At 46.9% G+C, this 18,900-nt stretch overlaps 1 protein-coding gene across 1 annotated transcript in view; it reads right to left on the bottom strand.

Annotated features, from left to right (window-relative positions):
* ACVR1B (activin A receptor type 1B) overlaps positions 1–18,371 on the bottom strand; it is a 34,467-nt gene extending 16,096 nt beyond the window's left edge. Inside the window, exons 1-2 of the mRNA XM_043446523.1 lie at positions 18,160–18,371; positions 397–636 (exon numbers count right to left, since the gene is read on the bottom strand). Of these exons, the coding sequence (XP_043302458.1) occupies positions 397–636; positions 18,160–18,250 (331 nt within the window). The 5' untranslated portion in view covers positions 18,251–18,371. The remainder of the gene's footprint in view (positions 1–396; positions 637–18,159) is intronic.
* Between the last annotated feature and the right edge of the window lie 529 nt (positions 18,372–18,900).

The raw sequence follows: 18,900 nt of genomic DNA, 5'->3' as shown, positions 1-18,900 counted from the left end.
AGCTTAGCGCGCCATCCTTCCCAGCTCGAGTCCCTCTTCCCATTTTGCCATCACCGTCACACGGCTTATGGGCTGCCTCCTCCGGGATCACCCCAGACCCTCCCACGGGGGTCTCTGTCTGGCTCTCCCACTCCCCACCAGCTGCCGATGGCTCCTCAGCCACGACCCAAAACGCGGCTTTCACCTCTGTGGCGCACTTGACAAGTCTGTCTCCCTTTCCTGGGATCTACAGACCAGAACTGGCAGGAATGCCCTCCCACGTCACCTCAGGGAGCATCCAAAAGGCACCTTCACCTAGCCTCCAACAAAGGGGCAGGGGCAGAGTAGAGAAGGATGAAATGACGGGGTGCCCTACCTCCACGACGCGCCAATAGTCCAACAAGGGTGTCCACTCACCGCTGGGCACCCTCAGGTCGATCTTGTTGCAGAAGTCAGTGTAGCAGCAGTGTGTGTTGCGCAAGTCCTCGGAGCTCAGGCAGTAGAAGGGCTTCCCAGCGGGGACCAGCTCCACTTTGGGGATGCAGGTGCGCACGTGGTGCTCCATCCCGTCCAGGTTGAAAATGGAGACCATGCAGGCCCCATCCGTCTCACACGTGTAGTTGGCTTGGAGGCAGCTGGTGCATGCACACAGCAGAGCTGTCGGGAATTTGGGAGTGGACACTGACGTCAGTGGTGAGGTCTTGGCCTAGGTCCTTCTCTGGAGTTAGAATACAATCCCCTAGCACACTCGCGGTTCCAAAACAAGGTGCTTTTTACAGGGATGGGGCCAGAGATGACTTCTTCAGGGGAAGCCCAACCTTTTCACCTGTCTATTCAGATCACAGACAAGGCTTTCTGCTCCGCGACCCCCCACCTCGGCCCTGAATTTTCCTCTAATTGCTCTAGCTTATGTCTTCAAGAAACAAAGAAACTACCTTTTTAACTCTGCTTTAGACTGTTGTATGTTGTTGTTTAGTAGCTAGGTTGTGTCTGACTCTTTGCGACCCCATGGACTGTAACCTGCCAGACTCCTCTGTCTGGGATTTCCCAGGCAAGAATATTGGAGTGGGTTGCCATTTCCTTCTCCAGGGAATCTTCCCGACCCAGGGACTGAACCCTTGTCTCTTTCTTTGGCAAGTGGATTCTTTACCACGGCACCACCTGGGAGGCGGGGGGCTGCTTTAGACTTAGACTTACTTTAAAAAACTGTCTCGTGGCTCAGAAAAGGGTTTTCCTTTGAATTTAGACCCTAAGGATGAGAGCAAAGCCCGGTCCCCTGGGAGACGAGGGCCCCTCCCCCGCGTGCTCCTTCCCACACCACCACCGCTTCTGAGAGCCATCTTCAACCCCATCTCCTTTCTCTGCACCAGAAACGCCCACCGTTTCCTGAATGCAGTGTGCGTGCTCTCTCACACAGGGTTTTGCTGCAATGGTTTTTTCCTGGCTAATTCTTACAAGTTCTTCAAAATTCACCTTAAACGTCACTTCCTTTGACAAGCTTCCCCTGACTGGTCCAACCACCTCCTCCTCCCTTTTGTTCCCAGCAGGAGCCCCTTTCAAGAGGGGCAAAAGGAACGCCCTCAAAAAAAAAAAAAAAAAAGAACGCCCTCCAAAGAAGGTAATGTTAGTGCCTCCTTCATACAGTCACTGTGAGGATTAAATATGCTAATGCACAGAATGGGTGCATGCTATGTCACTTTAGTCCGTGTCTGACTCTTTGCAACCCTGTGGATTGTAGCCCACCAGTCTCCCCTGTCCATGGGATTTCCCAGGCGAGAATACTGGAGTGGGCTGCTGTGCCCTTCTCCAGATCTTCCCAACCCAGGGACTGAACCCGCGTTTCTTATGTCTCCTGCGCTGGCAAGCAGGTTCTTTACCACTAGTGCCACCTGGGAAGCCAACGTATAGTAAGTACTCAATAAATCTAACACATTCTGAAAGGGCCTTGGATAGCATCACTTAAAAAGTACTATCTATCTATCTATCTATCTATCTATACACACACACACACACACATATATATTTTCCCCCCCAAATAGATAGTATATGCAATCATCTCTGGGACTAACGAGTTTGGCTGGGTGTGTATTATCCCTAAGTGTGCACTGTTGACAGGAAATTACTGTAAATGAATTTGGTGCCTCTGAAAGTCAGTTCAGCAGCCCTGGAATCTGAAATCCTTTATTTATCCATCTAACAGGAATAGCACAGACAGCAGCAGTTGGTTCTCCCCAGCACTGTCTCCCAGGAGCCTAACCCAGCCCTGACCTCTGGGGATGGGCAGGAGAACGGCTCGACCCACCAGGGTACCGAGGCTGGGGCTCAAGGTGCTGAACGCAGCACTCACCCATCAGCGATGCAAGTGGCAGGGGGACCCAAGTCCCCAGCTGGACACTAAGCGCATACTATCTGGATACCAAGAGGGAACATATTCAAACTATGGCCCCTGGAGAAGAGACATTTATGACCAGTCCCGTGAAAAACTATCCTGTTGTAACTCACCCCTTTCGGCTGTAAACAGTCTATCTTTGTCTCTTCCTCTAAAACACTGAAAGGCATCTCCTGGCCTTTCAAATCCAAAGACAGATTAGAAATATCTCTGGGTCCAACCCCCTAGTCCTGCAGGCTTTCTGTAAACGACAGGATCCTTGCCATTCCCACCAAGGAGACAAAGGATAGTGAGCATGGACAGGTCCTCGGACAGTGAGGATCTTCACCGCATGGCCTGTGGGGTTTTTTTTTCCTACAGCGTTTGATCAGAGCCCTTTCTTCTGGGAGAAATTCCAAGACACGTAGCTCCCTGCTGAAGGGCTTAGGGAGTGTTGTATTTTAAAGGCAGGAAGTTTAAAGCAGGTACCCTTTAGACTAGAATCCCAAACACAAAAGGAATTTTAGAAGTAAATTCCTTCTAAATGTCATTCTTCTTGCTGACTGAAATTTACTTCTGCAACTCTCAGAACACTCAGCCCAAACCCCTTTGACTCACGCTGGAGTCCTGCCTACTCATCAGTGAGTGCGAACGCCCATTCCTCTCTCTGTCAATGGGGACATTCAGGCACAAAAGGGGTCCCCGTGGCATGCACACCTCTCAACACACGCGCCCCGACGGCCGGCTGGGGATGAGCACAGCCTCGGGGCTATTTTCGGAAGCCAGAAGGGAAAGCGAACGACTCCCAGAGGGCTATTCTGAGCACAGTGGGACACGCGGGCCAGACCCGCGGCCGCCTTTGGAAAAGCAGCTCACTTCGGAGTCCGTCAATTAGCAGCCGGGGAAGCAGAGCCCCTGCTCCCAGACATGCACTCCCCTCTCCCTGGTTCACGGCCTCTTTCACAGTGATTCATTCTGGAGAACGAGCACACCCACACGTGGCTCATTATTTTTGGGAAGTACTTAAACAATCTTGGTGTAAGACAGGAAAGAACAAAAGTGGTGAAATCTATGCTAGACAGGACGAAGAACGGAACTGGGAGCGGGGCCATGCGGCTTTGTGATAAGAGATTGGGCAAGTCCCTGACTCTATCTGGGCCTTGGCAGCCCAGCCAGAAAATACCATTTATGTGACAGAGACGGTTTGAAGATCAGCCCACATCTGCTGAGTGCTGCTGGTCCTCTGAGAAGGCTGCCTACATCTGTGCACAGCTCTACTTTATACCAAGGGAGTGAGAAGTCTGAAAAGGGTATTTCTGAGATAGCCATCACCACTGCCCACGTCCCGGCGAGGTTTCTGTTACTCTCTCTAGAGCCACAGCAGGGGGCATGGCAGCAGCAGGTCACACAGACCCAGGGCTCAAACACCAGCTCTATCCGTCACATGACCTTGAACGAGTCAGAAACCTTCCTGCACCCCAGCTGCCTAATCTGAAAAGTGGGGCTGTTAATTACCTCACAGGACTATGTAAGAATTACATGAAATAGATTTACGAGCCGACTCAGTGGAAAAGATCCTGAGGCTGGGAAAGATTGAGGACAGGAGGAGAAGGGGGTGACAGAGGATGAGATGGCTGCATCCAACCACTGGTGATGGTTGCATCACCAACTCAATGGACACGAGTTTGAGCAAACTCTGGGAGATGGTGAAGGACAGGGATGCTGCAGTTCACGGGGGTTGCCAAGAGTAGGACACAGCAACTGAACAACAATGAGACTTAAAAAGTGCGAAGCAAATAGATATTCAATAAATTTTAATCACTCCCTTTAGTGTAAGACTCAAGTAAACACATTCACGTACAATGTGTCTCTCTAACCACTAATTAGGAAGTGCCAGGTTACAGCAAGACCACAGCAAGGAACTGCTGTTTGAGTCTCAGCTCTGCCAGTAACTAGTTGCGTGGTTTTGGGCAACTTGTTTAACCTTCCTGAACATCATTTTCCTCATCATTAACCAGAAAGAAGGGGCTGAACCAAATGAGCTCCAAAATCCTCCAGCTGAAATCTGAATCTAGTTTGTCTTTAAAGTCACATTGCTTGGATCACTGATTCAACACTGGGAAGTTCTGCTTTAATTCCGTACACCTTTTTCTGAACTTTAAAGAAAGACTAGTCTTAATCATTTTTTAAAAATATTTTTTTATTTAGTTGCCCCGTGGCATGTGCAATCTTAGTTCCCCAACCAGGGATCGAACACACATCCCCTGTATTGCAAGGCAGACTCTTAACCACTGGACCATCAGTGAAGACCCAAGACAGACTGGTCTCTAAATTGTCTTCTGTTAATATTCATTTTTCATTGAAATGAAGTGATCCTAAAAGTACAAAAACATCTGAATTATGGGATTCTCTGGCAATCCAGTGGCTAGGACTCTGCACTTCACTGCCATGGGCCCAGGTTCAATCCCTGGTCAGGGAACTAAGCTCCAGCAAGCCACACGGCATGGCCAAAAAAAAAAAAAATCTGAATTTACTAAAACTTTTCTAGTACACTAAATCACAAACTTAGCTTTTGATTTCTTTGAAAGACTAAATCTGGACTACTGATAACAGCCGTTTATAATCTGTTTCATAGTGACGCATCACGTGAAATCAGCCTACACACAGGTACATAAACAATACATACCTAACACTCTCCGTGTTCCTGACCGAAGAGTTAGAAATAACACAATTAGGAAAGCCAGTCACAGATGAGTCACAAAAGCAGGTTAAAAGTGGTCAGAGTGAAATTCTCACTAGTATAGCATTTTGATATGAACAAGCTAGTCAAACCTGAACTAAAGACATTATGGCAGGATTTGAACGTGTTTTCACAGTATGATGAGAAGGTGGTCTGTGGTAGAATATCAAAGCAAATTTAATTTGTGAGAGAGGCTATGTTTGGAGGAAGGCTGACAAGTCCCGACTTGGGCAGACTCTGTCTTGCTGCATGTTATGGAGCTGCTCTGAGCAAAGACAACCCCCAGGCCCCTCTCTCCTGCCCATGGCATACTCTGGAGGACACTCAGTCAAGGCTGTTGTCCCAACTAGAAATTCCCAAGAACCAAGTGGCTAAACTCACTGCCCTTCAGCCCGCATCACTAGTGGACAGGGTGTGGGAAGGGCAAAGTGGAGGCACCAACCTCGGAAGGTAAGAGGCAGCCGCAGAACACCCACATTTGTCCTGGTACATGAAGGTTCACGATGTTTTAAAGCTACAGTATCTATGATTTTTGGCTTATATGTGTGTGTGTGTGTGTATACACACATACACACATACTCCTTGGGGATGGTAAGTTTCATCAGTTTAGGGTGGAACATTGTCCTGTTTAGGGATACTAAACCTGCCTCTTCCAAACTTCACTGGGCAACCTTCTAGTTCCACAAGAGTTAAGATTTGGCACCCAAATCAGCCTGTGCCCACCCCCCCCTTACTCTTCATGACTTTCAGTTCAGTTGCTCAGTCATGTCCGACTCTTTGCAACCCCATGAACTGCAGCACACCAGGCCTCCCTGTCCATCACCAACTCTCAGAGATCACCCAAACCCATGTCCATCGAGTCGGTGATGCCATCCAACCATCTCATCCTCTGTCGTCCCCTTCTCCTCCTGCCCTCAATCTTTCCCAGCATCAGGGTCTTTTCCAATGAGTCAGCTCTTCGCATCAGGTGGCCAAAGTACTGGAGTTTCAGCTTCAACATCTGTCCTTCCAATGAACACCCAAGACTCATCTTCTTTAGGATGGACTGGTTGGATCTCCTTGCAATCCAAGAGACTCTCAAGAGTCTTCTCCAACACCACAGTTCAAAAGCATCAATTCTTCGGCGCTCAGCTTTCTTTATAGTCCAACTCTCACATCCATATGGAAAAACCATAGCCTTGACTAGATGGACCTTTGTTGGCAAAGTAATGTCTCTGCTTTTTAATATGCTGTCTAGGTTGGTCATAACTTTCCTTCCAAGGAATGAGCGTCTTTTAATTTCATGGCTGCAATCACCATCTGCAGTGATTTTCAAGCCCAGAAAAATAAAGTCAGCCACTGTTTCCACTTCTTATGCTTATTCTTATGCTTATTCACGACTTTACAACTTGATCATAGCTGCCTCTGAGCACTCCTCTTTCCAGATGACAGCATCCATCACACAGCTCAAACTGATGAGAACAGCCTATTACAACCTGTGATCATTTTAAGTATTCTTCCTTGGACCATATCTAAACTCCCTACAGCTTTCTTGGGATAGAACAAAGACCACAATTCTACACAACTTTGTGACCCTGAAAAGCCAAGATGATCTTGGGAAAGGGAAAAGAAAGAGAACAAAGTTGGAGGACTCACACTTTCTGATTCAAACTTATTACAAAGCTACAGCTATCAAAACAGTATGAAACTGGCCTAGGTACAGACTATAAATCAATGAAACAGAATTGAGAGTCCAGAAACAGTTCTATATACCATCAACTGATTTTCTACAACAGTGTCTAAAACATTTTGGGGGTGGGAAGACTAGTCTTCAACAAGCAGAAATCCACATGCAAAAGAATGAAGTCAGACCCTTCACACCACACACCAAGATTAATTAATGTAAGTTATTACATAATGCAAGTAATGTAATTAATTCAATGTAAGTCAAAGACCAAAATATAAGAGCTAAAGTTTATATTCTACAATTTTTTTAATGAAAATAGGGGTAAATCTTCATGACCTTGGATTTGGCAATGGGCTCCTAGATATGACATCTAAAACACAAGCAACAAAAGAAAAATAGATGAACTGGCCTTCACCAAATTAAAAAAAAAAACTTTTCTATCTCAAAGGACAATAACAAGGCAGTGTGAAGAAAACCAACAGAATGAGAGAAAATATTCAAAAATCATGCATCTAATAATGGTCTTGCATCCAGAATGTGTAAAGAACTCACTCTTAAAACTCGATGACAAAAAATAATTTTAAAATAAGCAAATGATTTGAACAGACATTTCTCCAAAGAAGGTATACAAACGACCAAAAAGTACATGAAAAATGGTCAACATCATATCAAATGCAAATGAATTTCAAATTCAAATGTAAACCAAAACCACATATAATCAAATGTGGTGTTTTAGTGATGTTTTGATAATGTACAGTTTTTTGGTGAATTTATATTTCTTTCTATATTTTAGGACCAATATAATTTTTATTTTTTTAATATAATTTTTAATAAGGTAAAAAAAGAGGGGAAAAAAACTAGAGACAAAACTTCTGTTTTTGCCATGTGATGTCCCAAGAGTGCATCTGTAGAAAAGTGCTTGTCAGCTAAATAAAAATCACATTTGATAGAAAAACAAAACAAACAGAAACCAAACCACAATGAGATACCACTTTACACCCACTAGGAAGGCCATAAGAAAATGCTGGTGCAGATTCAGAGGAAACTGGAACTCTACACACTGACAGTAGGATCACAAACCGGTACAGCTATTATATAGAAAACAGCTCGAAGGTTCCTCAGTAAGTTAAACATTGATTTACCATATAACCCAGCAATTCCACTCCTAGTGCAATATATCCAAAAGATTGAAAGCAAGTGTTTAAACAAAAACTTGTACACCAACGTTCCTAATAGCACTATTCACAACCATCAAAAGGTGGAAACCCAAACGTCCACTGAACAAAGAGTGGATAAACAAAATGCGGCACACTCATCAGATGGAGTATTAGTCAGCTATAAAAAGGAATAAACTACTGATATTTACTACAGTGTGGATGAACTCTGAAAACATTATGTTAATTGAAAGAAGCCACGTATTATGAGTCCATTTATATTAAACATCCAGAAAGCATATTAGTGATTATTAGGGGCTGCATAGGGGAGAAGATGGGGAATGTTGGCTTTAGGGATTACTAGGTTGGTTTCCTTCAGGGGTAAAGAAAAAGTTCCGGAACTAGAGGTGATGGTTTGCCTAACATCATGAAGGTACTCTACTGAATTTTACACTTTAAAATGCTTAAAAATTGTTATATGTGTTTCACCACAATTTAAAAAATACCATAAATCTCTAAAAAGCAGTATATATAATATAATCTCAACTACAGAACAAAACCAACAGAAACCCAACACATGCACACCCCCCAAAATGAAGGTACAATGTTGTTCTGTGCCGTTCCCAAGTCCCTGGCTCTCATAGGTCCCAGGAACCCGTGAACTCCTAGAGGAGGGAACCAGAGTCCTTCTTGCCTTCATTTTCTCACTGGTATCCTGCACAGTGCCCACACACTGCACTGTGCTTAATAAATCTCATTCAGCAGCTCTCAGCCCAGCAATCTGAGAGGGCAGGGGGCTCTGCCAGAGAGGACATGCTTTTATCTGTTTTATATGCGTTTCCACATTTTCATTTTTTAAAGGTTTTTACTGCTTTAAGAAGACAGAAAGAAAAAAAGAAAAAGTTGTTTAGTCACTATTGATCGAGACAACTGTCAAAATGTTTATGAAAATGTTGAATTGGGCTTAAAAATGGAGGTGTCTGGTACTACACTATCACAAAATAAAGGTAATGTCTGTTTTTCCAGAACCAACAACAGTACCAGGCAGAAAAGTCCTGCTGCAGAGAAATAAAGTAATCAGGTGCTATTGGTAACAAAGATTCGAGCTGCATTTTCAGTTTTCACAATCATCAAAATTAGACTGTAAAAACACACTAAAATAAAACAAAAACTCTCAAGTACCAAAGAGCCATAATAAAGTCCAATTTTACATGTGTAGCTGGCGGTACCCAAAAAGTGTACTGGTAAAAAGCACTTCTAGCTGACTTAATAAAGGAAGCTATTTGTATGAGAGAAAAAAAAAAAAAAAAGCACAGATTTAACAATAAGACATTTGATAAGCTTGGTATTTAATTTCAATCTGGGAAAAGGTCTCAGAGTGGGGTTTGCATAAGAGAAAGGTGTTTGAAAAGCCAGCTCCACACTATATCTATTCTACAAACTGCCTTTCTGACATTCTACTTGGAGACAAACCCAACCCCAGAGAGCTGTTTAAACAAGTTCACCCTTAAGCCTCAGGTCTAGAGAATGAAAGCTTTGTTCTCACTCAAAAGAGACGTTTGATGTTTATGCTAAGGAGACCTGTCATTGCGACTTAATTTATGGCTGGCTGTAAATGCCTGAACATCCAGCAAGGGCCCACCTGCTGCCCAGGGGAATGTCAAGGTAAAGCTGGAAGGAGTGGTGTCACTACGACAGAGCATGCCCTGTGTTCCTGGGACCTAAGCGTACAAACTCAGGCGTCACAGTCAGACTGTCTGCTCGTCACTTGGTATTTCTCCTTTACCCACAAGTTTATATTGACATGTACAACCTTCTGCTTTCTTTCTTTGTTGTACTTAAACAGACACGCTCCTGGCTCATTAGAGCAGGGGAGAGCATTTATCAGTGGTGTTTTGTATTTGCTTCCTGACCTACTTACTACACTATGATGTGTGGAGAGGTGACAGTGTACATCACAGTTTTGAGAAGAGGGATAGGAATGGTTGTTTCAGACAACTAGGACAATGAAGGAGAAAAAATACCAGCAAGGATCGAGAATAAAACTAACGAGGTTGAGGACTTCCCTGGTGGTCAAGATGCCATGCTTCCAGTGCCCCTACTGCAGGGGGCACGGGTTTCATCCCTGGTCAGGGAACTAAAATCCCATGTGCTGTGCGTGGCACAGCTGAAAAAAAAAAACCCCAAGCCCCCCAAAACAACTAATGAGGTTGAGATCAAGTTTATTTCAAATAAAATGGGCAGGTAGTAGAATCAACAGAGATGAAAGAGGTGGGGTACAGATTATGACGTTCCCAGTAACGCACAAATGTCTGTGGCATTTTCGAGTGACCAGGATGAAAACTGTATATACAGGAGATAATGAAATTACAGCAGGACAGAACTGGAATTATTTATCTAGGATTTTGCTGAGAGGATGGAAAAGAAATGAATGAATTCAATTAAATTATTAAGTACCCAAAATACACAAAGCTCTGTGATAGAACAAAGACACATAAAGAAAATATAAGGCAGTTCCTAGGATCAACTTTCAGGGCGTAGAGGGTGGGAGAGTGGGAGCAGCAGAAAACTTTAAGCCAGTGTGAACCTCTATGTTGCTGACATGGACCAACAAGAAAAGCAGAGAGGAAAGGAGTTACTGGCTGGGGGACAGTAGGAAGACAAAGCAGGTCCCACACTTGGAGGATGTTGGATTTGGCTGAGAAGGCCAAGACCAAGAAAAGCACAAGGCTTGTGAGGTCCAAAGAAAATGGACAACAGGACAACAATGCCAGGGTTCTAGCCAGAGATAAGGGCAATAAGCCAGACCAGACCAGACTGCATGGATCGTGATGGCCGGCAAAGGGGTCTGCAGTCCATCCTGGAGGCTACATAAAAGTGACAGAGGAGGTGCACTTTCCAGAGTTGAATCCAATCGTAGGATGGGAAGGCAGGGACTGGCTGGAAGGCTACTTTAACAGTGACCACAGCACATAGCAGAGCACAGGATTTTGAGCATGTGCTGTAGAGTCAGACTTTAGGCCCACTGCTTAACCTCTATGCCCCAGTTTTCTAACCTGTAAAATGGGGATGAGAGTGGCTCACAGAATGGCCGTACAGAGTAAGGAATGCAGCCCAAACGCCCAGTGTAACACTTGAGTAGATGGTACACGTTCAGGAAATCAGATGGTTGTATTATTGCCGTCATCCTAGTGAATGAGAAGGGGCTGCGCTCTGTGTGGCTTTATGGTTGTTCTAACACGCAGAAGTCAATCTGTGCACAAACTTCCTAATAGCAAGGACAGATTCTTTCCTCAGTATCCCCCCCAACACTGAGCTTGAGGAGTGCTCCCTAACAACTAGGGAGATGTTAGGAAAGAACACTGATTGAATTTATCTACTGCAAGTGTAGAAAGTAATGTACAAATGTACACCAAGACAATACATCACGATCTGGGGCCAGGGGTGCTCAACACAAAGAATACTTTTTATAAAAATAAAAACCCCTCAAGTCACAGATTCCTCAACACATCAAAATCATTTAAAGCATCCACAATCTTCTCTCTCCTCCAAACCTCACAATGTCTAGGAAAAGGTAACGGGCAGCAGCTGAAAGTCACATGTGGTCTCAGGACTTCTTTTCACATGTAAGTCCATCCATGAGATGGCAGGGTGACCCAGTCTCAAGGAGCCTCAAGCCTATCTTGGGGAATACGCTTATGCCTCAGTCCTGTTTTCCTTCTCCTCATATAACCATCTGACTCACCCCACATGCATTTTTAAAAACAATACCTATTTACTATTTCAGTTTCTGTAGGTCAGAAGTCCAGGCATAGCATGACTGATATTGGCTGGGGCTTTCTCATTTAGGGCTGGGACCTCTTTCAATTTCACTCATTGCTGGCAAACTTCAATGCCCTGTGGATGAAGGACTATGGCCCCCCACTGCCCTACTCACTGATGGCCAGGGACCACTCAACTCCTAAAGTAGGCCTGCAGTTCCTGGTCACGCGGCTCCCACGGGCAGTTCACACTAGAATGTTTACTTTCTCCCAAGCCAGCTGGGGCAGCACTGCCTTCCTCTTCTGCAATCAGCTGAGAAAATGCTCTGCTTTCAAAGGGCCAGCTTGATTAGGTCAGGTCCACCATGACAGCGTGCCCATCTGAAGGTCAACTGATTTAAACCCTTCACAATACAGTTGACCCTGGAACAACTCAGGGGTTAGGGGCACTGACCGCTACAGAGTCAAACACCCATGGATAACTTAACAATCACCCCAGTAGATCTGCAGTTCCGCATCTGTGAATTCTGCCAACCTCGTACTGCATACTACTGCACTCTGGTATTTACTGAAAAAAAAACAAAACAAAACACCCATGTATAAGTGGACCCATGCAGCTCAAACTGCGTTGCTCAAGGGTCAAGTGTACCACCTTCGTTCATGTCTGAGTAACTGAGAACAGGTGTGTGCACACCTCAGGCTGGAAATCACGGGGAGAAGGGAGCAGCGGGAAGGACTGTGGTAGACATAATCACCTTGTACCTTATCATCTATTTCACCTGCCAGAAGGTGAGCTTCATGAAGGTAAGCATTTCGTCTCCTTTTGTTTACTGGTGTATCTCTGCACCTACAACAGTGCCTGGTATATGGTAGGTGCTCAGTAAGCCTGTGTTATAGGAACCTTTAGATCACCACAGCAGTTCTCAATATATGTACATATATACCTGTTTATTCACAGGCTAGAAACGGGACTTAACACTGTATACATTACACTGGTACAGTGAAACCATTTAGGAGTCCTGGGAATTCCATATGATATGATTTTCTCTTTGCCACAATCATTGCACTGCTTGAACAAAATACAGTCAATTCTCATTATTCATGGACTCGTATTTGTGAATCTGCCTACTTACTAAAATTTATCTGTAACCCCAAAATCAATAATCTCAGTGCTTTCACGGTCACTCACAGGCAAGTGCAGAGAGGTGACAAATTTGAGTCACCCAGCACACACGTTCCCACGGAGGTTGAATAAGAACGCTCTGGCTTGCTTCAGCTTTCACACTGTTAATATGTGTTCCTCTCATGGTATGTTCAGTGCCGGGCTTTCTATCTTTTTGTGGCTTATGCTGGTGATTTCACTTTAAAATGGCCCCAAGAGTAGTGCGGAAACGCTGTCTAGTGTCCCCAAGTTCAAGAAGACAGTGACATGCCTTAGAGAGAAAATACATATGCTGAACAAGCTTCATTCAGGCAGGCATTATAGTGCTGCTGGCCCTGAGCTCAACTTTAATGAATCAACAACATGTATTAAATAACTTGTCTCTAAACAAAAACACAAATAACGTAAGGTTATGTACTGATCAGCTGATGAAAGCACTGCAAGCAGCAGGAGCAGCGGTCCAGTATTTGCTAATCCAGTGTTCAACTGGGCTTCAAATAACAGTTGCCGAAAATAAGGCCACCTGACTGTGTTAGCCCCATTTTACAGATGAAACAATGAGGTGGACGGGGCTGTGACGTGGCAGCCCCCAGCGCACTCTAGCACACCATCCTGTTTTATTTCCTTCACAGCACTCATGACTGATAACTGTGTTTACTCATTTATTTTCAGTCTGAGCCTCTGCGATCATAAATTCCATGAGGAGTTAGGGATTTTTGTCCCTCTGGTTCCCTGTTGCCTCCTCGTGCCAAGAAGCATTCCAGGCACACACCCAACCAAGTGAATAAAGAAACCTCCTATATGCAATTGTGTAAATATTAGGGTGATTGATACTTTAAAGGGAAAGGCAGTTACTTTCATTATGTTAAATTCAAAATATTTAGCAAGACAAATGAGGCTTCAGACTAAATGGAGAGAGGAAAAAAACCAAAAAGAACACCATAGCTGCCTAAGGTGGCACCGTGTGGGATGCCCTGCAAGCAGGTAAGACTGCCAGGGAGGCTGGAGGACCAAAACGACAGAGGAAGAAGAAAGCTACACTACGAATGGTATTTACCTGCGACGGAGAAGCTGGAGGGCAGAGAACAGGCGAGACCAGAGATGCTGCCTCCAGGCCCAGCTGCAGGTTGAACCATGTATGAACCGTGTACGAGGGAGAGAAGCTGAGGAGAGCAAAACCCGAGAGGCGGGACATGGGACTCAACCCGGCCATGAGGCCCCCTGCAGAGTGACAGCCTGCAGGGGACTGCCGGCTCCGATCCTTTCAAAGGTCTGGGCACTCCCAGGCCAGGTGGAACTGATGGGCTCCAGAGGCCCTCAGCACTTCCAGCATCGGAGGGGGCTGATGAGCAAGAGGACTCCAGGATTTTCTTCTCATGAACACAGAGAGGAAAATGAGGTAAGACCCTCTTACATCAACTCCTGCTGTAACAGACAAATAGCACAAGGGCTCGAGACAAAGAGGCGGGATTCCAGAATTAATGTTCACCGCGCCTCTGAGCAAAGATTGAACCGTAAACAATAAGCATTTCAAAATTAAAACAAAAGAGCCACTTCAGGATTCTAATTTAACCTTCAAAAATAAAGAAGATCTCAAGCACTGCAGACTGAGAATTCCATTCCACCTCAACACCCTGTGCTCCTGAGTTATTATGAGGCTGAGGCTGCAACGCAATTCAACTCCGGTTCCAAAATGCAACAAGCAGCTTCAACAGGCCATGCTGGAAGAAGCAGCACGCCCCATCGTCTCCTTGTCTCCTGATTCATATTTTGGTAGCAAGGTTACAATTAGCTCACCGGTGGCGAATAAACCTATTTATAACACAGCAGTCCACCTGAAAGACACAATCATCTAAAAAGGTTTTTAGAGGAAAACGAAGTGCAGCTTCTTCTTTTACTGACTGCAGATTCCCAAGGTCCTTGCGGATGAAGTCCTCAGTCTAACCTTCCTGTGTTCACAGGCACCATTCCGGCCACCTCTCTGCCTCCATGTTCTTATGTAACATTTACATAGTGCCATAAACATACCCAGAGTTGCGTAAGAATGAAAACGTTGCCAAACCAATAAAGCCTAAAGCAGGTCACTCCCTCCAGACTGTCTTTGATTAGCACAGGTATGCTGCCAGGTCTAGGATGTGAGGGCTTGTCAAGAGACAGAAATTAACTTGAGGAAATCTGAAAGGGGTCCACAAAAATGCAACAGAGAACAAATTAACCACAGTGTGACATGTGTTGCTTCTCTCAATCCCAGGAGTTACTCTCTGCCCCATAAGATAAAAAGTAACCCAACATTGCATGTTCACTGAAGTCAGAAACTGTGTCTAAAAATACCACCCAGCCAACTGGCTGTCAGTAAGTCAGTCTCACAAATGTCCCAATAAGAAAGACACAGACCAGTTCTTTACTTCAAGGAGGCAAAACTGAGGCAGCCACAGAAAGGTGAAGTGCCTGACTCAAGGACAACCTGTCAGGGAGCAAAGTTCTGGGGCTGGAGAGCAGCCTCCTCCCCCGACCTGGCTCTAACCTTTAACCAGAGTAGCCATTTTATTGTGTTAATCACATCTGTTCCAGGAGCTCTTAACAAAACTAATCAGAGATTCTCTTTTTCTCTACCAGAGTTCACTTCTGCTGTATTTCAAATTCATGTCCACTCAACAAAAGTATAAGACTTGGCCTGAGATTAAATTTTTGGTTTAATCACAGAAATTCAAAATATTCCCATCAGAACCTCAAATGTCTCCCTTGTAGCTTTTGTCTTAAGAAAATCAATGTCATGTTCTCCTGCTACTAATTCAGCTTTACATTTTTAAATACTAAAGTGAAAATGCCAAAGGTAGGCCTTAGAATTTGGTCCACCTATTAAATGGATGCAGTTTATAGCTCTGTACCACTGGCCTTTTACTAAGTCGCTACTAGTTCACTATTTAACACAGACACCTATCCCTTGCTGTCCTCACATCCTGTCTTCACAGGCATCAGGGCTGCCTGGCTGGCCCTGCTGCTCCTCCCGGCCCACCTAGGGGAACACAACAGAGGAAGTGTGGGGAGGACAGCAATCAACTTCTTGTTATCTCACAGCCTCTATATTCCCAGAACTGATGCTTCACTCTAAGCCTTTTGCAACAGTGGTCTCTGTAGCATGCACTATTGGCAACGAGATGTGTCCCGGAAAAAACTGTAGTGTCTGGCCAAGTTTGAAGGCCTTCGAGAATGTTTGCTGGATACACAACCTAATTTCCAATTAACCAAAAAAAGAAACCAACTCCCTACTATGCCCACCCATCCTCACCCCAACAAACATCCATTTCGGGAAGGTTACAAAAAATGAACCTGCCCCGTTCAGAACCAGTTGGATCATCAATTAAACATTCTTAACTAGGCTCATGACAACAAGAAATACCCCATCAGACACTACACCAAACCAACAGGGAAATGGCTGTTAAGAACCTCAGATATATTAGCAACAGGATAAAAATTCCTAAGGAAGGAATTTACAGATTTATTCATACACATGTAAAATAACAAACCTGACGGCTGAATCTCCTTATTTACTACCCAACTAGAGAAATAACATCATGATACACACTCCAAAAACATGGCCCAAAAATAAGGCCCAGCGTACATTATTCATGAAAACCATTAACTTACCACGAATGTCAGGCTGTTCACATACCTTCACCACATCTATCTGACCCCACAGCGCGTTACCTCTGCCACAGAGCAGCGAGATCCAGGAACACACATGACAGCCTTAGCAGAAGCATTAACCAGTGAACAAAGACCCCACCACACAGGCTGCACCACTGGAAACAAACATCAAGGCTGGAGGGAATGAACTTGTTTGTGAGACACCAAAATGGGATCAAGTCTTTGGCTGATCGTCTCATTTCTGAAAGAAGCCTGAACCCACCTGAGAACCATTATGTTTTTGGTGGAGAGAAGAGAGCCAAGGAACACACACTTGATCCCCCACTGCTAGAAGGTTAGGGGCTGCTGAGAAGTCAGAGCAGCAGGCTTTGTACATCGGGAGCAAACCCAGTCCTGACTGTCTCTCCTGGATCCAACTGTGGGTCAATAATCACTCCAATATAAAGGCCAAATATAACCTTCATCTGCTACCCTAATGCCAGCACAGGGTTGAGATGACTCCCTTAAATATTTTAGGGTTTCATCTGCTTTCCTCAAGCCCGTATAGCCTCACAAACGAGACACCCAACTGAGTGTCCCACAGAAAGGTACCACTTCGACAGTGAGAAGGATGGGGGTGCTACCAGGGTGCAGAAGGCTGTGGGAGTTGGAAGGTGAGGGGTGTGCAAGGGTAGGGGAGGAGGTAGGGGGAAGGGCTGGGAAGAGCGCTGGTGTGGGAAGGTAAATAAATCCTGACCAAGGGCCAGGACCTGGTCTGGTGGTGGGGTCCTAATCTTGGGGGTGGGGGGCAGGTTCGACGATGTCACCTGAAAGGCATCCACAGTGACCAACTGAATGGACCCCCTGAGGTGGGGTGGGAGTGGCAAGGGAGAAAGCAAATACACCTAGATGCAGATTAACCGTTCTGGAACGAGGTTTCCTAGGGTTAGAGAGATTCTAAAGCCAAGCTCCAGATAGGGGCCTGTACGTCCCATTTCCTCCACCGAGCTTCCCCGGGGCATGTGGACTGGAGGTGGGGGGTTGGCCCCACTGAACTCAAGGGACTGCCCGAGGGGGAAATGTGACTCGCTTTCCCAGAACGACAGGGAGGAAGGAGAGGGAGGGGAAGAAGCACCCCAACTGCAGGAGGGAGCTGACGGAAAGGCTGAAGACCCCCTTCCCCTTTTATCTATGGTGCGCAAGGGCTCTCAACGTCAGGATACCTCGGAGAGGCAAAGACCCTATCGCCGAAGCCCCATAATCTTGGCGGGAGAAAAGGCGCGCCCCCCACCCCCCACGCTGGAGCATCTGGACGGAGGGAATGAAGACCCCCGCCCCTGGACATGCTGAGCGGCAGAAACGTGGATCTCCAAATCTCGGGGAAGGAAGCCTGCACTCCCTTCTATGGAACATAGGGGTGCTGGGAGCGCGACCCTCGAGAGCTCCCCGAATCCAGTCCCTCCTGGGAAAGGGCTCGGGTCCCCAGGGGCCCGGCGTGAGCTCGGTCCCGGCCGGGCGGCCGCGCCTCGGGGATCGGGGGAAGCCGACCCGGGTGGGGGGTCACCGCGACTCCCCCGCGCCCCCCGCCCGGCCATATTGTGCGCGTGGGGAGGGGGCGCGCTGTAGCCAGGAGCCGCGGCGCGAGGCCTCGCCCTCGCCCGGCCCGCTCCATCCCGGCCCCCGCCCCCGCCCCGGGACTCACCCTGGATCCCCCGGGGCCCGGACCCGCCGCTGCCGGCAAGCAGGAGGACAACAAGGGGGAAGAAGGAGGAGGCTCCGGCCGACTCCGCCATAGTAACCGCCGCCGCCGCCGCCGCCGCAGCCCAGCAGCGCCCAGCGCGCGCGCGCGCGCCCCCGGCGCCTCCCCTCCTCCCGCGGCCCGGCTCCCGCCTCCCTCTCCTCCACCCGGCGCCGGCACGTGCGCTCCCGGCGGAGCCGGCGCCGCGGCCGCCGCGCGCGCCCCCGAAGGGCGGGGCCGGGTGCGCGCGGGCGCCCGCCTTAAAGGGGAGTGTCCCCGTTAAAGGGGTGGGAGGGGTTCGCGCCTCGGCCAACCTCACCCGTGGGTGCCAAGCGCGGCGCAGAGGCCGAGCCCCACACGCGGCCTCCGCCCAGTTCTGCACCCCCCGCAGCGCGGCGTGATCTTATCAGCACCGGCCCCCACCCCTCGCATGGAACGTTCTACGAGTCCCGTGCGCTTGTTCCCTTTTCCTTCGTGCCTACTGCTTAGCCTCAAGCGCCCATCACGTCCCACTGGGATTGTCGCAACCATCTCCTAATTAGTCTCCCAGCCCCAGTCGCCCCCTGCGATGCGCAGGACGCACAGCCACCTGTGTGATCGAATCATGGGATGCCCCTTCTTAGAATGTACAGGGCTTTTTCATGACAGTACTCAGTGTTGGTGAGGGTGCTTCGTGAAGCACTAGCATGCTGTTGGTAGGTAGAA

Source organism: Cervus canadensis, chromosome 25, assembly GCF_019320065.1.
Source record: "Cervus canadensis isolate Bull #8, Minnesota chromosome 25, ASM1932006v1, whole genome shotgun sequence".
Lineage (NCBI taxonomy): Eukaryota > Metazoa > Chordata > Mammalia > Artiodactyla > Cervidae > Cervus > Cervus canadensis.
The sequence above is the reverse complement of the archived record's forward strand: the minus strand, read 5'-3'. Positions and strand labels throughout refer to the sequence as shown.